At 42.1% G+C, this 27,343-nt stretch overlaps 2 protein-coding genes across 2 annotated transcripts in view; one reads left to right on the top strand and one right to left on the bottom strand.

The window, feature by feature from the left end:
• The window catches only part of LOC134794460 (uncharacterized), an 88,637-nt gene that overhangs the window by 54,988 nt on the left and 6,306 nt on the right, over positions 1-27,343 (bottom strand). The window lies entirely within an intron of this gene.
• LOC134794447 (major facilitator superfamily domain-containing protein 8) overlaps positions 1-27,343 on the top strand; it is a 74,229-nt gene that overhangs the window by 45,130 nt on the left and 1,756 nt on the right. The window contains exons 3-4 of the mRNA XM_063766262.1: positions 26,210-26,298; positions 26,961-27,198. Coding sequence (XP_063622332.1) covers positions 26,210-26,298; positions 26,961-27,198 — 327 coding nt within the window. The remainder of the gene's footprint in view (positions 1-26,209; positions 26,299-26,960; positions 27,199-27,343) is intronic.

The following is a 27,343-nucleotide window of genomic DNA, read 5'->3' as shown; positions in this document are numbered from 1 at the left end:
TTGTGTGCGAGTTGTCCGACAGGAGAGTTTTCGTCACAATTTACAATAAGTATATTTGTCACTAGCAAATTCAGATCGCTGGCACTACATGACTTATTATCTACACTTGAAGTTTCATTACATACACTTAACATAATATTTACATTAGTCACTGTAGTGTCACACATGTGTTGGCTAGTACTACGGGTGTCTCGAACCTGCACGCTGTCTGCGTGTCTACACAGCTCGGCGTGGTCGGCGAGCTCGCGGTTCACGAGTGATACCTCGGACACAGATTCGTCGTCAATATGAAGTGTAGCAGGCATAGCAGCCGGCGATTGGTACAGTTTGGCCGTATAATGACCAGTGATCGGAATAGGCAGAGTATATTTACCTACACTTGGTAGAACAAAGTCATGAAGTGGAGACTTCCTTGCGATAACATTTTTTTCCGAGACTTCCCGGATTTAAAAATCAGTAAAATAAATAAAATCTCATAATGTATCCCCAATGTACGTAAAATTAAATAGTAACCACAACACTACAAGTTTGTACTAGTTTACGAGTGATAATATAACATTATTGTATTTATATTATTTCAAACTTGTCCGTCTCTTTTACGCCAATACCAGCTGTGTTTAAGTGAAAGAGATATGGCTAAATATGGCTAAAGGCAATGTCGTATTATGCGGAACATTTTCAACAAATATCGGATGTTGTAGGTAACCTTAATAGCAATGAAGCAATATCTATAAGAAAAGCAAAAGCCGCGATGAGGAAAGAAAATATTCAAGATTATAGTATAATTCAAGTAGCACTTACAAAATTACAAGAGTCTAAATTATCGCTAGCAGAATATTTTGATATTATTGACAACGTTAGATGTGTTTTGAACTGGTCGTCGAACGAAATAATAGAAAATAAATTAGAGAAAGTTATAGAACGCAATCCTGACTATGACATAGAGAAAAAAGTGAGAGAATTGTTCAAGGGATCGACGCAGATGATGATTTGATTTATAATGTTGCACCACTCACATCTGTAGATGTTGAACGGTCATTTTCTACATACAAATGGATTTTAAGCGTGAAAAGAAATAGACTGAAAATTGAAAATATGGAAAAAATTATAGTAATATATTTCAATCATCTCCAGGAGAATAATAATAGTACTGAAATGAATGAATGTTATGATTATGAGTGTGATTCTGATAGTGACGACAAATAATTTTGTAAATTAAATGAAAACGGGACTTAATCGCTTAGCACTTACCCTAGCATAAAAGTAACTAATAAAAATCAAGTGCGGGTAGTTCCAAAAACTCGTATAGCTAGAAAATGTTGACACAACTCCCTACCCGTATGCCTCTGACCACGGACGTAATGTGACATCCGAAACCTTGGGCCAAATATTAAATACATATAAGTGTTACGCGATTAAGTCCCGTTTTCATTTAATAATTTAATAGGTATGTGTGAAAATGGTGTTAGTTTAAATCAATATAATAATTTTGTATTTGTAGATTGAGTTGCAATGTTATTTATATTTAGACTTAATAAAATAATAATAACTTTGTACATAAAGAGAGTTTATTAAAAATAAATATAGAAGAATCCGTTTATACATATATTGGTTCTTTTATTTTATGCCTATTTATTGTATTGAAGCAGTTTGCATTGTTTTTTGTACTATTCAGAACAATATCAATTATTCGGTAAGTTCCCGGGACTTTAGTCCCGCAAAAAAATTTTGTCGTAAGGAAGTCTCCACTTTTGATCTATGTTCTACCAAGTGTAGGTAAATATACTCTGCCTATTCCGATCACTGATAATGACACACGTGACCAAACTGTTCCTCGTTGCAGTTCGTAGAGTCGGCACCCGGCGCGCTGAACGCGTTTAAACGCGACCCATCACCGCCGGCGGGCGAGTCGGTGGTAGTTGGCCAATATTCCATCTTGGCCGAATTAATGCAGTCGCGGCCAGAGTGGTTGTCGTTGGTCTGTGTAGAGGCGGTGGCTAATATGTTACACGCGTTCAATAACGACACATCAGTGCCAGCGGCGGGAGTGACGGCGGCAGCCGCCGATTGGCGCAGCCCGACTGTTTTGTTACCAGTATCGTGGTCTGACTGCACCTCCATTTGTTCTCGCTGCGGCTGGTCGAGCGATCCTTGGCTAGTAGAGCGCGCGCGTGACTTGAGTGGACTGTATTTCGCATTTAGTTCAGCTAAATCCACCTCTAGCTGTTTGTCAATAATACTCCAGTAAAGATACGCTTACGTTAAACATTAATTAGTAATAGGCAATTTTTTTTTTATTCCTGTTCTTTAGATCATTTTAAGATACTTTATTTTCGAATCCAAAAAACTTTCTGTCCGGAAGTAGGTAAAAAAAAATAGTTAAAAAAAAGAGCCGTTCTTGTTTGTTAAAAATAGTAATAGTATTTTTAGTTCGTAAACGTGACGAAAATAATATTTATAATGAGTCGACAATGGAATCAGTCAAAATATTAACACGGAAAATAACTCATTCAATAAATGGCGGGGCCTCACGGATATACGTCGTGACTTGATATAAAAAAAAAGTAATAATTAGGTCTTTGATTGAATTACCATAAAACTACCTCATTAAGCTATTTATCCGAGAATCCGACATCAATATTATTTGTATCACTTGTATATATATTTACGCCTTAAACATGCTAGAAAAAATGGTTATAGATATAATTTCTTGCAGACTTTGTTCTGATAACGTTCAAAGTGATATTCAATACATAATCACACAAAAATATGGTCAATGTAATAAATATGTGCATTTTATCAAATTCGCTAAATGAAACTACCAAATTTGAACTCTTTGCGCTAATGCTAAGGATTACATTTCCTTGCGGCGCGCGGGGACAGTTTCAATGCGGGCGGTGGCGGGAGTTCGTGCCAAGGACGCGTGGATAGTATGTAGGTAAGTATGTACTTACCTACAAGTTGCTACAAGTGACAGGCCAATTCGAACGTGCGCGGGCGTCTCGCTCGCACCAAATATTTGTGCGGCCAAGTCTGAGCAAAATGAACGCGCGCGTGAATGATAGCTGATTAAAAATAACTGATATCATATCCAATATTATTGGTTGATGTTCAAATTATATTCGTAATTATATACGTCAATTATGACCCACTACAAAAATAAAAATTGCGCGTGACTATCTATCGTTCTTATTTAATTTCAGAATGGCATAGTGTGGAGTGGCATTATAAAAGGAATACTTATTATCGTAGTCATTTGACAGTTTTGGTGACACTTTCACATTCGGTCACAGCGAAGTGTGTAGGCCCACTCTTTAATTTGATATTAACGTCTATCCAACAACTTTGTCAGTAGAAAAAGGCGCGAAATTCAAATTTTCTATGAGACAATAACCCTTCGCGCCTAAGCGTCTGTAGACTTTCTTTTTCAACAAACGTATTATATTGACTATTTCGTGCTCTTTCAATTCATAGTTTACGTTCCATAATAAGTATAACATAGTATAATAAGAGTCGACGTGAAATATATGTTTACACTTTTGCACCTTACTCCTTTGCAATAAGGCGAAAAGTACGGCTTTAAAATGACAGCGTTTTACACAAAAATAAAACGCTAATTAAATAACTTACCATATTCGGAACCTAAGAATAAATAATATTGAGAGTGGCAACACTGTCGTAGGGGGCTATTCATAAATTTAAGTCATTTCAAATTTGGGGGGGGGGGGGGGGGGGTCTGGACATCGGATGATGGTAGCATGACGCAGGTGGAAACGGTGTCATTCGAAGCATGATTTTTTGATGATTTTATGGGGGGGGGGGCGACAAAAATCGTCAAAAATAGATGACGTCATGTATGGACAGCCCCTAGGTCGTATTGTCTTTTTCTAGCATATACCTCCCTCTCTACCCCACACTCCTACCACACAGGCAGGTTGCTTTGTCAGTTATACAAGACAAATTTTCAAGTCATTGTCTCAATATTATACATATTTGCACCATGCAGGATTAAAAATTTAGGTTCCGAATAGAGATGCACCGGATATTCGGTTACTATCCGGTATCCTATCTCGCCCTTATTTTAATATCCGGACGGATACCGGATACTAAAATAAGGGTACTAAATAACTATGCTTGATATCGGAATATAATCGTACTCGATTATTATTTTAAAACAATTTAAACGTTCCATTCACTAGCTCGCGCACTAATTTCGTACCTAGTGATAGACCTATATACCGCGCGAAAGTTCATTACGAAACAGGCCAAAACTTTCACAATGCGCACCTGAAAAACCTGAATATTTCCGCCGGCCGAATATTCGGCGGCTGAATACTGAATATTCGGCCTATGGTCAGGCCGTACCTCCCGTATCCTGTATGCGGCCAAACAACTATCCGTTGCATCTGTAGTTCCGAATATGATAAGTTATTTAATTAGCGTTTTATTTTTGTGTAAATGCTGTCATTAAACAGCTGTACCGATATTCGGAACCTAAGAATAATATTGAAACATGTTTGTTATCGCCTGGTGGTGGGAAGACGCCAAACCAATGTGATTATACATATCCTATGATATACTTATTATGTGTATGTAATATAATTATATTATGAGTGTTTAATTAATAATGTAGTACGTACACCCTTTATTGTAACACCTGTGAGGAGAGAGATATTTAGTAAAGTATACAATTTGATAGGTACATTTTGTAAAATTAACATTTATTGTATTTATTTATTAATTCAAATAACAAATTGCACCTTACAGCTAATGCCAAAGCAGCACAATTTGGAACACATTAACAACATAAAGCATTTTTAACATTATTTATAACAATACAATATACAGCTAAGACACATGTATTCATTATGGTATGCTACTCTTACGCATCTCTCTTTCTAATATCCTCTTGCACTTTCACATCACTATTCCGGATCGTTTTTATTTGCTAGATAATTTAACGGACAACTATAGTACATTGTAGGAGAGGACGGAAAACCGCTAAAAGATGGACGAGTGAGTTTGAGGGCCGACACGTTGGTGGAGGCCCTCGAATAATACGACTCCATCTTTAGCGTTTCCGGCCGAGGCATTACATAGTGCTTTTCACGACTACTGCGAGGAAATAAGGAAACATTTGGATAACTATAAGTACTAGCCCGCGATTTCTCTGGTAGCAAATTACTAGCCACTGCCTGTGCTGTCTCTTGAATTTCGGTAGGCGTCAGCGTAAGAATATCATTTTCTTCACTAGAAGAACTCATTTTTATAGCGAGCGTAGATACGTGTTTCTTATATTTTATAGTACTATCCAATTCAGTGAGAATTTTCCGATCCCGCCTTTTTTCTTTTTTATCACATTTAAGAGGCGTTTTTATGTTGTTTGCTTCAAACGGACTCTAAACTTAGAAGCGTTTTTGCTAAAAAAACCAAAAACAGCTACAAAAGTAAAAAACGCCTTAAGCGTGAATCGAATGAACTGACTGAATGAATGAATAGTTTGACATTTCGTTTTTTTTTAAACAAGAAATTGGTCCTATAAATAACCTAAATTTATTTTTGAAGGAAAAAGTTGCGCCAAAAAAGACCTTTTATTGATTTTTATGTTTTAAATTATACTCATTGCTGTAGCGAACTGTCACCAATGACAGATGATGATAATAATGAAACATTGTACACTCGCGTGCAAAAGTATTGCATCACTTTGCATTTTTTCGTCCGCATCCAATATATTTGTAAACTGGTTAATTTCTCTAAATTATTTTAATGTAATCATGTTCCTTGAAGTTTTAGCTTTACGAAAAGTAAAAAAACATGGAAATCGGCCCAGTATTTTTCAAATTATCGGCATTTTCCCGATTTGTGAGCGGTTTCACGTTATCACGCGCACGAGTTGCGTTACCCTTGACCCTTATAAAACGGGGGTAGAGAAGGGGTTGTTATCAGTCACTTATCAGAAGTCGATCGTTACATATCTCCGCGTATTTTCCCGTGAAAAAGACCTGGAAAAATGGAAACCACTGAAGCTGAAGTCCGCCAAATCATCCAGCCCCTGCAAGCGGGGCGTAGCCAACGTTCAGTAGCAGCCGAGCTGAATTTAAGCCAATCTGCAGTTTGCAGAGTTTACCAGAGGTTCCAGGGGACTGGATCCTTTACTTCAAGACCAAGAAGCGGCCGCAGAGAGTGTACATCAGAGAGGGACGACCGCTTCTTTGTCACAACATCTCTCCGAGATCGACACCAGACCAGCATTGCCATCCAGCAGCGTCTGCGTGAGGTACGAGGAGTGGCTGCCAGTGAGTAGACAATAAGAAGAAGACTTAAGAAAGCGAACTTGACACCCAGGAGGCCCGCAGCGGTGCCCAGATTGCTGGCGCGACACCGTACAGCCTAAAGAGAGTTTACTGAAAATCACAAGGACTGGACCATTGAGCAATGAACCCCAGTTCTCTTCTTGAAAGAGTGCAGAATGTGTTTGAATGGATGTGACCGAAAAGGAAGAGTCTACAGAAGGCCAGAAGAACAGTTCGCTCCATGTTTCTTCTCCGAAAGGGTCGCCTATGGCGGTGGATCCGTAATGTTCTGGGGCGGCATTTCCTACGACGGGCGGACAGAACTGGTTTTCGTGCCTGGCGGGGGCCGTGACAGTGGATTGACCGTTGCCAAGTACATCACTGATATCCTGGAGGAACATGTTGTTCCTTATGCCGGTATTTTTGATGAGGGGTTCATCCTAATGCAGGATAATGTCCCGTGTCATACCGCTAGGGCCACCGCAGCCTACCTTCTCGAAGTGGGCATCGACACAATGGACTGGCCAGCGATGAGCCCGGACCTTAACCCCATTGAACACGTGTGGGACTACCTAAAAAGGAGGGTTCGAAAGCGGAATCCTGCCCTGGTCAATGTTGAAGAGTTGAAGGGAGCCTTGCTGGAGGAGTGGGACGCTATTCCTCATGATCACATTAGAAAATTAATTACGTCTATGAAAAACCACTTGGTTTGTGAAAGGAGGCCTGTAGGTGGCAATACCAAGTATTAATTTAATAATAATAAACGATATTGTATTAAAAAAATGACTTTTATTCTCAAGTTTCCGGATTTATTTTTGGAGCATTATGCGACTACTTTCAGTTTTATGATTTTTTATAGTCTTCAGATTCGAAATTTCATTGAATTTACCATTTTTCTAATGCGTTACATTATAAGCTTTCAGTTGATACCAACATTTTCAGAATCGGGTATAGAATTACAAAGATATTGGGTGCGGACGAAAAAATGCAAAGTGATGCAATACTTTTGCACGCGAGTGTAGTAGTGGTGGTTCAAGTGCTACAGCTATTGCCTACTTTCCAGCTTGGTTTTAGACCATCTATTGCCACATTTCCGAACAGTGGCGTGAAAAATTTAATTATTTATTTCACACCAGCTCGGAAAGGCTTACTTTGCACTTCAAAGACTGAGAGCAAAGTTTCATTTTATTCACAAGTGAGGCAAAGGAATCAAATGCAAATTTTGAGTTGTTTTCTTATGTTTGCTGGTAGAATTGACTTTTAAATCATAAATATTTAATAAAATTCATTTGTATTTGATTTTGTATGATATTTTTACATTTAATATTTGCTTCGGGTTGGTGTGGTGAAACATTTTGTGTTTCACTTGGGGCAAATTTTGTTTAACCCTCGTGCTTTGAAACCCTCGCAATGCTCAAGATTCCATGTTTCGAATGTTTTACTTGCTCAAGTATCAATATTAGCACGAGCGGTTAAACAACAACTTTGCACCCTTGTAAAATAAATAACTATTTCAATATAGTCAGCTAAACTGAGGTACAAATTCAAAAACTCACCAGCAGTTTAGCTTCACGACCTTCCAGATGGAAAAACAGCATGCCAATGACTTGAAAATTTGCCTTGTATAACTGACAAAGCAACCTGCCTGTGTGGTGGGAGTGTAGGAGCGAGGGACGTATATGCTAGAAAAGGGCAATACGACCTACGATAGTGTTGCCACTCTCAATTAGAAATGCAATGGATAGTTGTTTGGTCGGATACCGGATATTCGGCCCGACCGTCGGCCAAATATTCGGTATCCGACCGCCGAATCTTCGGCCGGCGGAACAATAAAAAAAATAAAAAATCATTTATTTCAGACCTTGGTTCATACACTTACACCAAAAAACTAATTAACTACAAACTAAATTTAACAATACCTACATTTCGGTTTTTAGGTGCGCATTGTGCAGGTTTTAACCTGTTTCGTGGTGAACATTGGCGCGGACTCATTTCTATGTTCGAAATGAGTAGGTACCTACGCGTGCAAGTGAGTGGATGTTTAAATTGTTTTGAAATAATAAACGAGTAATGTACAATATGACCGTGACTGTTTCTTAAATCCAATTTGTTTACTCTGAAATCAAGCAAAGTTACTATCCGGTATCCGGCCGGGTATATTATTCTGAGGTTCCAAATATCGATACAGTTGTTTAATTGTTACTTAATTTGGAGATTGACCCCAATTTCATTTCTGATCAAATCGGTCGATTTGATCATTCCGTCTGGACTTCACTTAACAGCCGTAACACATTACCGCGCCGTTCAGGGTCACGGTGCGCCAAACCATAGCCTGATGTCATGTAGGTATGTATAATGTACTTAGTCCAAAATTATGTTATTTACTAATTATGTTATTTATATGCATTAAACGTTAAATCTGAACCAATTCGATTACTATTCTATAGTGAAACACATTCAGCTTGACTAGAAAAAGCGCGGCAAATTTAAAACATGTATAGCGTTAGGTTTCAATAGCGCTCAGAGACCTGACTTTTATCTCGATATCGTAATTTTCTAGCGACAAATCCATTATCTATACAAAACTGTCGCAAAAATGTTATCGCTTGTATATCGTGGTACAGGATAGGATGGAGCCATATACTTTACTACTTGCTTGCAAGTATCGTAATTAAACAGTGCTAAGTAGTTAAATACGCGAAATGTATTTTTATGTCATAAATAATGTATTTATTTAATGTTAATTTAGTATTAATTATAGTATGTATATTGTTTTATCCACAAATATGAATAATTGTAGTTAATTTACCAATAAAACATAATTTATACGGCCACAAATAAAATATTAAATGCTTCTAAAGTCTGTTTGGTTATTTCTACATGGAAACGAAGTCATTTCAAATTATAAAAACATTAACTGAACACCTTATTGCCGCCTGCAGTCACCGCTCGCCGCTCAGCTATCCGCTGTCGTTAATACCACGGCCTTACGTTTTATGACACTGAGTCGCGTCAGGGGAGCGACACGGTTCGGTTCGGTGCGCTTGCGTTCAGTCGAGTTTTGGAATATTACTGCAAATTTTTGTTGTTTGTTAATTTGTTGGTTATTGTTGTTTGTTAATTTGTTGGTTGTGGTGTCGACTTTTATTGCCCTAGTCGCCAAATGATGTTACTAGTGAAATTTTAACCGACACCACACGGTAAAAATAAGTTTAACAATAATTACTTAATTAAAAATCGAATAAAAACGGTATTTCTAATGCATAACTTATATTTTTTGCTATTCAATTAAAGAGTACTAACAAAATCCTAACTCAATTAATTAGTGCAAATATTTTAAGGTTTGCGATTCCTGCTCGGCCTTGCGTCGCAAGGTGCCCGGTACCACTGTATTGCAGCATTAACTAGAAATGCTTACTTTGGGGAACATTAGCAACTGTCGTTTTTGATAATTACATTTTAGTGGTGAGGGGTGGTACTTAAATGACCGCTATTGAAACCTAAAGTTTAAACTTATAGGCGCGAAGATTTGATTTCCCTAAGAAAATTTTAATTTCGCGTCTTTTTCTGCTATCAAATTGGGTGTGTGTCAGTATAATAGCCCTATATAATTGGCCTATTATTGTATTAAATTTAACGCGCACGCAAAGACGGAAAGCCTGCAATTACGTAAAATTTACTTTCTTATTTACAGCACTGTTGCCCAGATTAAAGCTGATAATTAGTTCGAATCTAGTCTCCCATATTTTTTACGTTCACTGGTACATATGTTTTGACCGAGTAAATAGTAAATATACTAAATACTTTTTTAAATATTCGCGCTCGGGGCGATGGAAGTTTCATCGTTCCGTCGCCCCGCTCCATGCAACGACCAATCGCGTTAGCTCGCTGGCTCGTGCGCGGCAACTTTAAAGCAACGATAACGTTTTTGATGGTTTTTTGTGTTACGAATCATATTTCAAGCCGATTTTTACAGTATTCGATGAAGGAGAACTCATAATAAAAATCCCATATGATATTGATCTATTACCATTTTTAACCAGGCAATTAATGCACAACCCCATAAAACCTCCCATACGGTATTATTTAGTGTACGATTAAATTGCAACGCTTGTACTTATTGTAATTTGGAAATAATGAGAGAAAAAATAGCCTATTACCATTTTTGAGGACGGAAATATACTGAATTTAATAATAACCGTAGGTTACTTACTTTAAATGTAGGATACAGAATTATTTTTTGTGTGATTCATGCTTAATGTCATAAAGCAAATATTTCTCTATGAGTATAAATTTAAAAAATGTTATTAATATTTTTTACAAACTTTCTGTGATTTTTTATATTTTTACATTTTTTTTTAAATACCTAAATGTAATATATTTATTTGGATTATGTGTCGACGTAATCACTAGATTTATTATCTGTCCCATACACCGAAAATTTCAGCTATTACTAATTATTTCCATTCCGCCATACTAGCCGAGCGTACCTTTCTTGGCCTATAAGCGCTATTTGTATTCTTGCCTTTTCCTTAGCTGCCTCCAATTGCAGCCGTCTTCGTCTGGCTAGTACAGATGATGCTTTAGAGTTAGTCGAACAGTGTGGTAGTAACGGCGGCGGAGTAAAGTCGCTCGCACGATGAGACGACGGCAGTCGTTCCGCCCGACCGCTAATGATAACTTCTAAAGTCATTATCTTAAATCTGTACTTGAGACTGCAGTGTAGACGTTGATGTGCTATATACTGCACTTTATTCGTTTTTACGCGTAGCACATTGCGTATTCACCATAGCAGCATGCGTGGTTCCAACCCGGTTCGAAGTGACCAAATGTACGCTGCGGGCTGCCGATGGTGAATGAAAATGCGAAAAACTTATGCTGTACAGTATATAATACAATAATTACACAATCGCACGGAAAATAACAGAGAATAAATACAAATGTACACATAAAATTACAACAGATGTGACAAAATAAACATTTGTGGCTCATTGACAGAGAAAACTATCCATATAAACAAAAGACGCGCGCTGGCCGCGGCATCCGTACCGGCCAGCACGCGCGCTGACAAAAGGTTTGTACGTTCCGTCGCCTACAATGACTATTGAATCCGAGCTTTTTGATCATGAATCATGATAAAACAAAATTTTAGAAGGTCGCAGAATAGTGGATTTAAAATATTTATTTTCTGTGATCTCAAATATCAGGCACGATCATACAAATTGTACATTTGCTGATCTTGCCTTTGTCATTGAAAGACGTAAGGGTTTACACAGAGAATATATATTTAAGTGTAATATGTGCAAAAAAAAGGAAACGATACACTCTGAAGACCCAAAAAGAAAATGTTAGTAAATACTGCTCCTCCTGGTTACTTGGTTCCTTATTCAACCTACCTGAAATTAAACGAGTAGGTTAGTAAATTATATCATTTTACATTATAAAGTTAAATGTTTAGGTATCTCAATCACTTACTCACTGGTGGACATGGACGCAAAATTTTTGCCCATCTACTTATACTATCTTATAAAAAATGAAATTTTGAAAGTTAGCACGCTTAAAGTTCGTTTTTTTTGCATTAAGGTAACAGATTTTGACATGTCTTATTAAAAATTACCATTGAAAAATAAGTCATAGCAAATATGTTAGAATTATAAATCATATTAATCATATTAATGAGCAAGAGCACCCTAAACCGGCGAGCGTGTATGAGGAATGTTATGAATGTGAAGGAAGCGAAAGTGGTATGTCAGGATCGTAGCAAGTGGAAATCCGTGGTCTCTGCCTACCCCTCCGGGAAATAGGCGTGATTGTATGTATGTATGTATGTATGTATGTATTAATCATATACTTTTTTATATTCTTTTGCTTTCATAAGTAATATAAACTAATTTTTGAAAGCGTTTTTCAATAATTATTAATAAAAAGACACGTCATGATTGTTTACCTTCTTTCTAATGCTAAAAAATAACGAACTATAATAACCGGGCCTTATTTGGTACAGAACCTTGATTTGATAGGTACATCGGATATTCTGGGCCCCTGAGTTTGTTACGTAAAGGACAAAATGGTGACATGTGGTTAGAGCTGATACTGTTAAACTAGTGGTTCTGTGCGCTAAGTATAAAAAATAAGCTTCAGCGAACTCATTAAGCCTAGAAAAAACCCTACACCCTACTGCCACTTAAGTCAGTCTTGAGTCTTTGAATCAATTTCCGTAGTAGTACTACTACTACTAAGGTACTAGGAGGTAATAAGGCCTATAGTAGGTATAATAAGGCCTACCTGAAAAATAATGTTCTTACAACAGTGTAACCGTGTTAGTTATTTGAGTAACATATATGTAAAGTGATACAATTAAAAGCTATAAATTATATCTTATGTACTTCTTATGAATTACACTCTTATAAAGGTTTCGGCTAATTACGCTTAATTACTTGAATAAAGGTAGATGAATTGCGTGCGGTCCAATAGGTAACCACAACTCACGGAGTCCAAAACAATAAGCTGATCAGCAAAGTCAAGTAAACAAAGCCAAGTCACAGTAGTAGAAAGATTATCGAGTTCCGTAAACGTAAGCCGGGTCAAAAAATTCAATCGCAACACAGTAAGTAATAAGTGAACGCCTCGTGGCAGTAACGCACGAAAAATAACATTGCAAATTGTCGGCAATGAGGCGCGCGCGGGTGCAAGCGTACGCATCTGTGTGCGTGCATTACACACACAAATACAGTCTCTCACGCCCCGTCAGAGGGACGGGTATATTCAGCTTGAAATCTCAAAATTGACTTTTAGCTCAGCTCCCGTTTCGTCTTAATTCGTGAATTTGTGCTAACCCGAGAGTTGAAAGCGCAACGGCAAGGTTTCTCTTTGGCACACCATGATCCTTAGTCGAAGGCTCCCATATACATATAATGTGTCCGCCAAAAACCTTTCTAGGTGCCGCTCTATTACTGAATGTCTTTACCCTTGCGTTGTTGCACGAAACTGCATATTAAGGTAAACGTACTTGGTGCTCGACGCGGTCCCAGTACATGTCATCTTAAAACTTAAGTCATTGTCAATAGAGGTGACAGCAAGGTGTCATCTATTGGGCATTAGCATGTCGAGCACTATTAAGTAGTACGTTTACCTTACATAAAGTTACTCTTAATAAAATGGAGTCGCGCGAGAAAACGCAAGCCTAGCTAGGGGGTCAAACGGATATAGGGTCATGTTGGTATCGCCAGTTCATTCTGTTCTCTATCGTAATCAGCATGTTTTATTCAAGAATTAAATCATAGTTACATAATAAGAAGGTTGCCAAAGGTCTTCAAACTTCGTCAATAGGAACTCGTTTTGGGTTAGAAAGTTCCGTTTCTGTAGGTACCTAATTATAATATTGCATAAGAGCGAATTGCAAAAAAAATGTACGGAATTAAGCGCAGTTAAGAAGCTGTGATTGTCTAAACTTACATAATTGATTCATTTGTGTTACGAAAATTAACTATGTAAATTGTATTCAATCAATCAAATCAAATTGTATTGTATTTATTGTACTTAATTCGTACACATATAAGTCTATACTGTCTATAGCATACGCTAACACACTTTCATGCATCTAACTTAAATAGAAATGGCTTAACTGTGGTAACACAATGGAATCAATTAACTTTAGACTAATTTTATTACAGGTGCAAATGCAGGTGTATGGTGCAGGTGTATGGTGCAGGTGCTATGTACAAATTTTTTGCAATTCACTCATATTTCATATTCATATTCATTTATTCATAAAATTACAAACTTTACATGTCAAAAGGGTTATTAATTAATTAGGTCAATTTCAATTAAATTACAATTCATCAAAATAAAATAAAACAATATAAAAATAATCAAAACAATTCAAATAAATAAAATATTAAATTAAGTTACGATTAAATCATAATTATTATATTCTGACATGTCATAAAATGCATTTCTAGTCAGCCATATTTTTAATTCGGAGTAGTATGTCAGGTTATAAGTCAACAAGTCTGTCGTAGATGCCAATCTTTATACATATGTATATCTATCTATATATGTATCTTCTATATATATAAATGCAAGTGTCCTGACTGACTGACTGACTGACTGATTCATCAACGCAGAGCCGAAACTACAAAAGATAGAAAGTTGAAATTTGCACACTAGATTACATTTATAAAGTGTACAAGAGATAAGAAGCGATTTTAAGAAATTCAACCCCTAAGGGGGTTAAAAAGGGGATGAAAGTTTGTATGGGGTTCAAGTTTTATTTTAAGCTAGGAATATGAAACTTCGTAAAAAGATATATTATTAAAATACAAGAAAACTAATTTTAGCGTTTTTGAAAATTCTTCCCCTAAGGTGGTGAAAAAGGGGTTGAAAGTTTGTATGGATATCTAATTTTTTTTCGAACGCGGGACTTGAATCTTTGTATTTGGGGATATTATTAAAAGACAGGAAAAGTAATTTCAGCGTTTGTAAAATTCATCCCCTAACAGGGTTAAAAAGGGGTTGAAAGTTTCAATCCATTACACATGCTTTGAAATTTCTTAGAAAGGCATAATAGCTGATACCATGGTCTAATAAAACATGGTCTGGGTACACTACATAATTCCGAAATATTTTATGCCGAATTTTAAAATATCGAATTTTATTATTCCGATTTTTAAATGCTCGACCCATCAAAATTCCGATTGTCGTAATTACCGAACGATGAAAATCACGAAGTTTTATATTTCCGAATAGTAAAACCGACGATTTTTTAAATTCCGAACCACATAATTCCGAATATAACAATTCCGATAGGGAGAAACACCGAATTTAACATTTACGATTTTTGATATCACGAATTCCGAATTGTCATAATTCCGAAATTTTGAATTCCGATATGACGTGATTCCTATTTTTTAAATTCCGAATAACGATATTCCGAATTAGTTGTTAATAAATAAAGGTACCTACGTTTCTACGGGGGGTAGCAGTTCTAACGTAACCTAAACCTACTTTTTTTAAAACAGTTATTTACTGTAGGGGTCGCAGTTCTAACCTAACCTATACCTACTTTTCTGTAAGCAGTAAGTTTCTAGGGGAGGGAGGGTCGCAGTTCTAACCTAACCTACACCTACTTTTCTAGTAGCAGTTGGTTTCTGTAAAGGTCGCAGTTCTAACCTAACCTAACCCACTTTTCTAGTAGCAGTTGGTTTCTGTAAAGGTCGCAGTTCTAACCTAACCTAACCCATTTTTCTAGTAGGAGTTGGTTTCTGTGAAGGTCGCAGTTCTAACCTAACTTAACCCACTTTTCTAGTAGCAGTTGGTTTCCGTAAAGGTCGCAGTTCTAACTTAAGCCACTTTTCTAGTAGCAGTTGGCTTCTGTGAAGGTCGCAGTTCTAACCTAACCTAACCCACTTTTCTAGTAGCAGTCGGTTTCTGTAAAGGTCGCAGTTCTAACCTAACCTAACCCACTTTTCTAGTAGCAGTTGGTTTCTGTGAAGGTCGCAGTTCTAATCTCACCTAACCCACTTTTCTAGTAGAAGTTGGTTTCTGTAAAGATCGCAGTTCTAACCTAACCCACTTTTCTAGTAGCAGTCTGTTTCTGTGAAGGTCGCAGTTCTAACCTAACCTAACCCACTTCGCTAGTTGCAGTTGGTTTCTGTAAAGGTCGCAGTTCTAACCTAATCTACTTTTCTAGTAGCAGTTGGCTTCTGTGAAGGTCGCAGTTCTAACCTTTTTTTTTTTTTTTTTTTTTTTTGTTACCCAGGGGAAATCCGTTATGGATCCCACTGGCCCGGGAGCAGCAAAGTGGGTATGTCCGACTCCCACGGACTAAAACCCCTGGGGTGTTCCGCCGCGTGCTTTGTGGACGGGGTTTCGGGAACTCCAATGTAGACCTCCGATACCCCGCCGGCGTTGCCCTTGCGGGCTCATCTTTTGGGGCTGCTCTAGCAGCCTACTTCGCTGAAGGCACCTCGGAACACTTGAGGGCCTTCCAGCTCGGAACCTCTTCAGGCGAGTGATGAGACTCCCGGCCCATCACCCGCAGGTTCCCGTTAAGGCGGCATCATTCGGGCTGCGTAGGCCCTTCGCCGCCGGCCCGGCCTCTTACGGCGCTGAGGCAGCGAATTCGCATCGTCCTCGCGCATTCTTTCTGCAGCCTCCTTTTGTGTCAGGACGGTGACGCTAAAGGTGGCCACTGCCGCCCATACCTCCTCACTGCTGAGCATGCGGCGTATTAGCGCCGGCAGTGAGAGGTCTCCTCCCACAGCTGCGGACAGAGCAGTGCGAGGCTCCGCCCACGCAGGGCACTCTTCGCGTATGTGTTGGGCCGTATCCACGGCTCCTCCGGTACAGTGGTGACACGCCGTCGTCGGCTCTCTTCTTAACCTCTCACACAGGTACCAACCGAAGCAGCCGTGCCCCGTCAGAAGCTGCGCGAGATGAAAGGAGGGTGCGCCATGCTTGCGTTCGACCCATTCTTTTAGAACAGGCCGCACAGCAGCCACTAGGTCCCGGCTAGCTCCCGGGATTTCCAAACGCTCTGTCCACTGCTGGTAGAGGACGTCTCGCGCCTCTTCACGCCACTGGCGGACCTCACGAGGGGCGGGCCAGTTCTCCTCCCTCCTTGCTGCTAGCACCCGCCAAAAGACCGCGGATTGAACCTTGGCTTCAAGGTCCCATGGCGGGCTCCCTGCTAGCAGGCCGGCTGCTGCGTGCGAGTTGTCGCGGTACGCTCGAGCCACCCTGAGAGCTATGGCCCGCTGCGGACGGCGCAGTAGGGCCGCACTCCGAGGACTCAGGGTATCCGCCCATATTGGCGCCCCGTAGAGCGCCATTGAGCGCACCACATTCAGATATAGCGTCCTGCAGGCTCCTCCTGGACCGCCTAGATTTGGAAGGATCCGCCCAAGCGCTCCGGCTGCAGCCAGCAGTTTTGGAGCCAGGCGTCTGAAGTGCTCCTCAAACTTCCACCTACCGTCGAGAACGAGTCCAAGGTACTTCATCGTCGACCCGGCGGCGATGGAAGTTCCTCCCACAGTTATCTGAGTCCCCTCCGGTGGTTTATTTCGAGGCCCATGGAAAACCAGAACCTCGGATTTATGCAGAGCCACTTCTAGACCTATAGCCCGAATCCTGTGGACCACGAGTGCGACTCCGGCTGTGGCCAGGTAAGCGGCCTCCCTGTGGGTCCTGCCACGGGCCGACACGAGAGTGTCATCAGCGTAACACGTGACACTGATCCCCTGCAGATTGGCCCCGCGTAGGACCCAGTCATACCCAATGTTCCACAGGAGCGGCCCCAGCACCGAGCCCTGGGGAACACCGCACGACATCTCCCGTCTCCCCCAGCCGTTCTTGGTTGGAAATATCACAACGCGGCCTGCAAAATAATCCGCCACGATTTTTTGCAAGTATTCGGGCACGTTGTGGTATTTTAGAGCCGCCGTAATTGTTTCCCAGGGCAGGGTGTTGAAGGCGTTAGAGATGTCTAGTGACACAGACATCACAACCCCACCCTGAGAGACCTCCTCCTCGGCTAAGTCCCTTACTCGGGCAATCGCGTCCAGCGTCGAGCGCAGTGGGCGGAATCCATATTGGCAGTCGCTCAGACCCGGCTGCAAGCTTCTGACGAGACGAGTTGCGATTATACGCTCAAAGAGCTTACTCGTCTCGTCGAGCAACACTATTGGGCGGTAGGCCGATGGCTGATCAGGTGGGCGCCCATCCTTCCGGAGGAGTACCAACTTGCCTGTTTTCCACCTATCGGGAAACCGCCCTTGAGTCAGACAAGAGGTGAAGAGGCCTCTGACTCCTTCTTCCAGCTCACCGAGTGCTACCACCAAAGCACGTCCAGGTATGCCGTCTGGCCCGGGAGCTGTCTTTTTCGACCGGAGTTTTCGGACGGCAGCATTGAGCTCAACCTCCGTTATTGGTGGGACCTCTCCCGCTACGTCCGGCGGTCCTATGTTGGGCGCCATAGCTGGCGGCACAAATTCGCCCCTCTCTGGAAACAGAGTACTGACGACTAGCTCCAGGAGGTCCGGCTGGAGACTGCTGGTCAGTGGGGGCGTCCAAGGTCGGAGCTTTTTCCTAACAACTCGATACGGCCTGCCCCAAGGATCCCTATCAAGAGTCTCGAGCCACTCCTCCCAAGCCACCTCTTTGGCTTTCGCAATGGCCTTCTGCAGAGTTGAGCGTGCTTCTCTGTAGGCATCGTACAGGGCCTCTTCCTCGGCCTGGTCTCGGATTCGCCTTCTCCTATATCTAGTGTACTGGCGACGCGCAGCCACGCAAGCGTTCCGCAATTGGCGAAGTTCAGGTCGCCACCAGTACACTTGGCGTTTGGGCGAGAAAGGCTTAGCCCTTGGCATTGCCGCATCACACACACGGGTTAGAGCGGCGCTGAGAAGTTCCGCTTCCTGATCGACCGGTACCACCTGCGCTGGGTCATTAGTAGCCCTCCAAGACTCGGTTATGGCCGCCTCCCTTGCGATCTGTCTGTCAAGCTTTGACACCATCCACCTTGGACTGTCCCCTACAGCGGGTCGGTTTTGTCTTGGAGTGGCGGGTAGAGTTGTGACATCGAACCGGATATATCGGTGGTCCGATAGCGTCTCTGCGCCAATCTCCACCCTCCAGTTTTGTACCCGGCGGGCCAAGGCGTTGGACGCAAAGGTAACGTCCACGATCGACTCCCCTTGGGGCCTCACGCATGTACTCTCCGACCCGGTGTTGAGGACAGTCAACCCCAGAGAGATCGCCCACTCTTCCAACACCTCCCCCCGGACGTCTGTCGATGGGGATCCCCATGCCGTTGACTTTGCATTGAAATCCCCAGCGACCAGTACCGGGATAGGGGATATCTGCCCTACCAGGGCTCCAACTTCTGTGAGCATCTGCTCAAACTCGGAAAGGACACGTCTCGGTGAGAAATAAATCCCGATTATGCCTAAGCCACCTATGACAGCCAGCACAAATCCCCTACCACTCACAGTCTTTTCGATAGCCGGAGATCCAGCTATAGCGGGAGCAATTATGGCTACCGTCTTGTCTTGGTCCGATACCCAATCGTCCCGATTCAGGATAAAGTAGGGTTCCGAAACTACAGCCGCCTTAATTTCCCACTCAGCAATGGACTGGAGTAATAGGTCCTGGGCCTGAAGGCAGTGGTTAATATTCGCCTGGATACACTTGAAGGCCATATTATTGGGTTGTGTCCATAGTTTCCTCCACAGAGTTTTGCTGGGGAGGTGGAGGTATATCTTGGCTCACTCCTACCTTCTTCCCGGCGTCTTTGTTTGGGCGAGCCTTATTATTCTGGCACCCTTTGCCACCAATCGGATGATCAGCTGGTTTCCCAGCTGCCTTGCAGACAGCACAACTCGGTTGGGCATTGCACTCGCGCGATTTGTGTCCGGGTTCCCCACAGCGATAACAGAGGTTGCTCCGGTCGACCCCCTTGTCGCACTTGGCACCAACGTGGCCCGTCTCCAGACAGCGGTAACACCTAAGGGGTTTAGCGTCCAAAAGTATTACGCGCGCCGAAATCCAACCTACTTTGAGCCGACCCGCATCCACAACTTTTGTGGCAGCAGCCACAGGGCAACTCAACCAGAGCGACCCAGAGCCATTGTGGCTACGCGCAATCACACCGGACTTGACGGCCTCAACAGCGCAGTTCCCGAGCTTAGCCACGGCCGCTACGACATCTTCAGCGATCGCTGAATCATCTAGTCCCGTGACACGGATGTCAGCACATTTCACGGGTCGTTGGATGTGGACCACATTAGGGTCGAGAACCTCCCGCAGTTTCTCAGCTAGAGCATCCGCCGCGATTTCCGCTTCTTTCGTGTCAGGAGGAAGCTCCAGCATTCGAGCTCCAGTAGCTACTGTTCGGAAGCGAACAGCGGAAATCCCGAGATCCTCCAGGTTTATGCGTTTCTTGGCTTCAGCCAAAACCGTCTCATATTTAGCTCCAGCTTCCACAGCTTCCGGCTTCAATGTGAGAGTGACTGCAGCAGTGCGCGGAGGCCGGAGTTTTCTTTTATGTGCTGACTTAGGCGCGTGCGTTTTGGTAGTTTTCGCAGCTGTTGGTTTCTTGACCGCCTTTTTGGCCTTCTTGCCCAACGCGTCTTTCCAGTTTTCACGCGGAGGTGCCGCAGCAGGCGTTGGTGTTTCCTGGGGTACTTCTCTAGCTGTGGCCGCTTCCTTAGCAGCAAGAGTAGTTTTCTTGCGCCTTGGTTTCGGTTTGGCTCCCTGTTTACTGCCTGAAGAGGCAGGGGAAGCAACCGCCGCCGTTCCCGCTATAGAATCAGGCTGGGTGCCTGTTGTGAGTTCAGTGCACGTGTCTTGTCCAGTCGGTCCGGAGTGGAGAGACGTAGCTCGCTCCGCACGCCGGTCGTGGGCCAAGGGTGGCCGCATAGTTTGGGCTGGCAGCAGCCTGCCCTCTAGCTCCAAGGCTCCTAGCCTCGCATCCAGCATCAGTCCTATCTGGGCCGTCATAGTTCGCATCATATTTTCTTCCATGCTAGAAACCCTTGCAGCACCCTTGCGGGAGGTACTGGCCGGCTGTGTATTTTCTTTTGGCTAAGACGGAACTGGGGACGTTCGCCTGAACTGGTCCCGAAAGTCCGCTCTCAGCTGGGTCATCTCTGATTTAAGCTCAGTCAACTGAGCTCGCAGGGCGTCGTTTTGTGCCTGCAGTCGCCTTGTTTCTTCCGTAGAAGTGCGCTCTAAAAGGCAATCGACTGTCTCTTTTATAGATGCGGTGGCGTCCTTTAATGCCTTCACGAAGGTGCCTTTTAGATGGCCGGAGTTTTTGGCAACATGTGATATTGCATCCAGGCTCTTGTGTACGCGCTGAGAGAGCGCAGCCGCACAAAGGTTATCCTGCGCACCGGGCCGGACGGACGAACTTAAGCCGCCAGTCTGGCTCCGAGTAGAAAATGGCAGCCGTATACCAGCCACCTCCTCTTCTGCCCTTAACCTCATTTCCTCCCGTTTGGCGCGGTGTAAGTCTTCCTTGGCCATGGCAGGGTCAACGTAATGTCCGGTGGAGGGAGGCCGACCGCGACCTCGCTTTGATACGGACTGAGACCTCTTCTTGGTGGCTCCATCTGAGTCTGACCCTGAGCTGAGACCACGTTTCCGCCAGAACCGTCTCTCGTTGTCACTGAATGAGTGACAGCTCATTGCTGAGTCTGACTCAGCCCGATCGTCTCTTATCCTGTCATCAGAAGCTGACCCGGAGCGCACAGGTATTATGCTCCCAGTATCAGGTTCGTCGACATTCGCCTCTTTTTCGCTCACACTTGCTCCTGTCTCTTTTTTCTTTGTGGTCGCATAACCCGATCCCGTGCAGCTGCTCTTCGGAGCTGGAGAGTCACAGCGGGTTAAAGATATGCGGATGTCTGGGAGTGATCTCCGGCTCCTCAGTCGACTCCGTAACCCTGCACTCGTTGAGGGCTCCGTAATTTCACCCTCCGAGGGAATCACCGTCGTTGGCAACCCCGCCACGGCTTCTGTAGATTCTTTTGGGGTCAATTCGCGGACAGAACGACCCTTTTCGTCTCGCGACGGCGAACCGCCACCCCTCAGCCTCAGTGTACCCAAATTATTATTTGAGCACTCTCCCGCGTTCACGCAAAGTTCATTGGTGTTGGAGTGCGACATCGGGTCGCAGTCCTTCACCTCCCGTTCGACAAAATACTGATTCCATAATGCATCAGAGTCCGTTTTCATTGAGCCAAGGTTGTGTTCACGAAGACCGGCACCCTGCCGGCCTACGAGGCGATTGTTGCCCACCCCTGCATACGAAGGGCAGCCGCCCACCGAAGTGAGCGGACGGGCTTCCTCCTTTCGGAGACCCGCCAGGGGACTATTTTCGCAATCGACCTTCATGTTTTCTAATGCGATGACTCCACATCGTTGTCTCTTTTTTTTCGGGGGTGAGCTCCCCCGCACGCTAGGCACTGGACTCCCCCCAGCCATGCATCCCATCGGCACGATCCGCTCACCTTGGGATTGGGGATTTATTATAGTGGTTTTCTCCACGCAGCGCTACTCTCAATGAGCAGCGCCCCCGGCTCGCTCAGTGCGGGTTACGGGTTGCCCGACTGGGGGCCGAAACCAACCCAGCAGTCACATGACTGTGACCGCCAGACCCGCCGCGCCGCAAACCTTGAAGGCTCGCCATCCCACGCCGCCAAGCGGCCGCTGGCCCTAAACCGGGCCCCGTCAACAAACCGTGCAAATGCACCACCTCCAAAACAGCTGCATCCCCTGACACCTCAGATTAGCTGAGGCATCCCGGGAGCAGCCATCCACAACAACACGGCACTAAAGCCAACGCAGGAGCAGACTCGACTGCCTAACCACTCTGTGACTGGTAGTTCGCAGAGGGAGAATAGCAAGCGCGCAACTGAGCGGCTATCCTCCCCCTCCCAGGGTGCACCACAAGGAGGTCTACCAATCCCGCACCCCTCGCAGTTCTAACCTAACCTAACCCACTTTTCTAGCAGCAGTTGGTTTCAGTAAAGGACGCAGTTATAACCTAACCTAACCCACGTTTCTGGTAACAGTTGGTTTCTGTGAAGGTCGCAGTTCTGAACTAACTTAACCCACTTTTCTAGTAGCAGTTGGTTTCCGTAAAGGTCGCAGTTCTAACCTAAGCCACTTTTCTAGTAGCAGTTGGTTTCTGTAAAGGTAGCAGTTCTAGCATGTCCAAATGATTTAAATGCATTTTTTTTTGCAGATCAATTTTAAAAACGGCTGACCATTTAATTACTTCCCTTTTGAAAATCACGAATTTCATTATTCCGAGTTTACAAAAGATCGAACTTCTGAATTCCGAATTATTTTATTTCCGATCGGTCAATGATTTTTCGGAATAGACAAATTCGGAAAAAAAAAATCGGATTTTTAAAAAATCGGAACTTTAAGCTTTCGTTCATATGACAATCGGATTTTAAGTATTCGGAAATAGCGCAGTCGTCTTCTTTCGTGGTTTTCAAAGTCGTGATTTCGATATTTCGGACGTATAAAAAATCGTGATTATGAAAATCGAGGTTATGAAAGTCGGAATAACATATTTCGGAATATTTGGGTGTTCCCGGCGGAGTATATTATTATACCATGCTGATTACGAAAAAAAAGTGATTGCAACGTTTTTGTAAATTCAACCCCTAAGGGGGTTAAAAAGGGGATGAAAGTTCGTCTTGGGGTGCAAGATTTATTTTAAGCTAGGTACTTGAAACTTTGCGAAAATGTATTAAATTAAAATACAAGAAAACTAATTTCAGCGTTTTTGAAAATTCATCCCCTAAGGTGGTGAAAACGGGGTTGAAAGTTTGTATGGATATCAATATTTTTTTCGAACGCGGGACTTGAATCTTTGTATTTGGGGATATTATTAAAAGACAGGAAAAGTGAATTCAGCGTTTTGTAAAATTCATCCCCTAACAGGGTTAAAAAGGGGCTGAAAGTTTGTATGGGGTTGAAGTTTTCTTTTAAGCTAGGAATTTGAAACTTCGTAAAAAGATATATTATTAAAATATGTACAAGAAAACTAAGTTCAGCGTTTTTGAAAATTCATCCCCTAAGGTGGTGAAAAAGGGATTGAAAGTTTGTATGGATATCAAAATTTTTTTCGAGTGGTGGACTTGAATCTTTGTATTTAGGGATATTATTAGAAGACAGGAATAGTAGTTTTCGATACAAGTGCGAGAAGTATGTCACTATGCACGAGTACCGAGGTTTCTTGACCCGAGCCGACAGGCGAGGGTCAAGACTCGGGACGAGTGAAAATGACACTTCAGCACGTGTGTCGAACAACGTTTTTTAATACAATTGCGAAAAAACTACAATGAAATAAAAAGCACAGTAGTTAAAAGAGACAGTTTTATTATTTTTTAGTCCAATTACGAAAATAATACCATTGTTAAATTATTTGTTGCCAAGTACTGGTGATCCGGAGCATCGTTGATGAATTTTTCAATATCATCTGCCGTCAGTACTTTAGATTTTTTTGCTTGATATCCTTGCGACTTTCTCTTCAACAATGCAGTCAATTGTGTGTAACTACCTATATTTACATCGCTTTTTTGTTTTTTGTTTACCATTGTTTTTAACATTGAGTATTTTGACCACATAGTTGGTGCCTGATATTTTTCAGATAATTCAAGAAAGTACGCCAACAATACGTTTTCCGAGAATGATACGGTTTGCTTTTCCCGTTTCCAGTTGACGAAATGTCCATAGGCAGCAATGTATAATGCTTTCGCTTTTTTCCGGTAATATACTGTCACTTGCAACGGATGCCTTTGCTTTGATATCTGGTGGCGTTAAATTAACTCCAAAATCGTCTGAATCACTCATTTTTATTTAATAACTTATGATACGTTCATGGCAATTACAAACATAAATCACATATATAAATGTTGAATAAAAAAGGCGGGAAGGGAATAAAAAAAATTACTTTTAATTGCCATTTTTTTTTTCAATGTGGATTCTGTTGTCAGCATTATGCCAATTGAAGAGAAATTGTATTATTATTTTAGAACATAGGTATAATTATGTAAAAAAACATGAATCTTTTTTTATTTCTTTATATTGATATATATCTAATTAATTAGAATTACATTTATATTCTTAAGTGCAGTGTACGAAAGACAGCTTCATTCAATCGCGCGTTGTTCAAGTAATACTATTGGGTCTCGCTTAATACTCCTTTATGCCCAATCGCTCGTTGTTCAGGTGGGTCATTTATAAGCGGGTCTTGAATAATACTAATTTATTTAAAAAGTATCAATCAGATTACTTTTTAGCACTAGTGTAAAAAAATCTAACTTTACGCACGATTTGTAGCTACAAAAACTAAACTTTTTGAGCAATTGTATTAAAAATGTAATTTCAGCGTTTTGTAAAATTCATCCCCTAACAGTGTTAAAAAGGGGTTGAAAATTTGAATCCATTACAAATGCTTTGAAACTTCTTAGAAAGGCATAATAGCCGATTACAAAAAAAGTGATTGCAACGTTTTTGGAAATTCAACGGGGGTTAAAAAGGGCATGGAAGTTCGTCTTCGGGTGCAAATTTTATTTTAAGCTAGGAACTTGAAACTTTGTAAAAACGTATTAAATTAAAATACAAGAAAACTGATTTCAGCGTTTTAGAAAATTCATCCCCCAAGGTAGTGAAAAAGGGGTTGAAAATTTGTATGGAGATCAGATATTTTGTGAGTGCGGAACTTGAATCTTTGTATAAGGGCATAGGTACCTATTATTAGAATACAAGAAAAGTAATTTCAGCAACCAACATCAAAATCCACTTGACTTAAAACTTCATACAACTTGCTAAAAAAGAAAAGTAATTTCAACATTGCTTGGATATGAAAATTATAAGTACTAAAGATGTAAAATGTTGAAGATAAGATTCCACGCGGACGAAGTCGCGGGACTATATATATATACTCGGACTATATGTATATATATATACTCTCCCGGCCGATTTCGACCACGGCGACTGTTTCAACTCCGCTGCTGAAGACGTTCGTGTGCCCGCGTAACGTGTGGATTGTGTAGCCGAAAGACCCGTGCTCACAATGCCAATCTCTAATTCATTATCCGTCACATATCCGTCAAGTATCCATAAATAAGCTCTGCAAGTCCGTATGACATGCCTCGGCTGCAGGAGCGGTTATAATTGTACAAAGCTACAAAGTTGCAGATTCCATCAATCACACAATCTAAATAATAATAATGGCTTTGTTTCCGCATACGTGGCTTTTTGATTGTTGGCAATGTTGCATAAGCAATAAGAGGAGTATAAACTCCATAGGTAAGTATACTATCACAGATACTGTCAACCATGATGGACGCCCTATTGTTCACACTGACAGTGTAGCCCTCTATGTGTTTCAGCAAGTATCGCGGTGGCGCGCGCCTACCTGTCGGCCGCGACCACGGTGTCGGAGAGAACTCGCGCTGTGGCTGCCGTTTCTCTAGCACAGGTGAGTCAGTCCTATGTACATGATATTAGGCTTGCAATAAAGGCGAAGGTTGAAAATTTCTAAGTAAGAGCAAAGACATATGTAACTTCGTATAAGACGAATAAAGTCTAAGGAAAAAACGTGCCTCGGAATTCAAGCAAAAGTCATTCTCGAATAGATGGCGCACACACCTTTAGCCTATCCTCGGCTAGATGGCGTAACGACACTGTTTCATATTTAACAATTTTAACACATAGATATCAGTGAATGAACATGGATCAAAATGATATAAAAATAATAAAATCATTTATCCATATATATAAATTTTTTGATAACTTTATACGTTTTCATTTTGAGTTTTAGTCGTGTGTCGATAGATGGCAGTAAATTTACAGTGACTACAAAATTTACAATGACAGGACCCCTCTATACCATCTATTCTTTTTGGTAAGAGCAAATACCAAGAGCCTTGGGTTTGATAATGCGACGCTACTTCGTTACAACGATGACTATACGGGCACTCCTACGAAAGAGTGATTTTCTTCCTACGAAGGAGTGGTGGTGCTTGTCAACAAATAAATATTTTCTAGTCCACTATTTATTCTTTATGTTTTTTTATATACGGTTGATATATTCACAAAAACGGCATCTATATCTATATTCAATTCTATTTCACGCTCCAGGTGTTAGGTTTCGTGGTGGGTCCGGCGCTGCAGGCCGTGGCGGCGCCGCTGGGTGCAGGCGCGCCGTACGCGCCGATCGGCGAGCTCGACCTGCGCCCGCGCCTCGATATGTATACTGCGCCGGCGTGGCTGAACGCTGCCCTCGGAGCATTGAATCTAGCGCTGTTACTGCCGTGTAGCTTCAAGGAGAGGAAGATAGCGGCGAGAGAAGCCATGCTGGCTCATGGGAAGGGATCTGGTGAGTGTTTCTACATACATGTACTTACACTCCGTCCGTGGTTTAATACTGCGCTCGGAGCGCCTAAACCTAGTGCTGTTACTGTCTAATCGCTTCATGGAGAGGAAGATGGCGGTGAGAGAAGCTATATTGGCTCATGGGAAGG

Source organism: Cydia splendana, chromosome 10 (assembly GCF_910591565.1).
Source record: "Cydia splendana chromosome 10, ilCydSple1.2, whole genome shotgun sequence".
Taxonomy (NCBI): domain Eukaryota; kingdom Metazoa; phylum Arthropoda; class Insecta; order Lepidoptera; family Tortricidae; genus Cydia; species Cydia splendana.
This window is presented reverse-complemented; position numbering and strand designations above follow the sequence as displayed.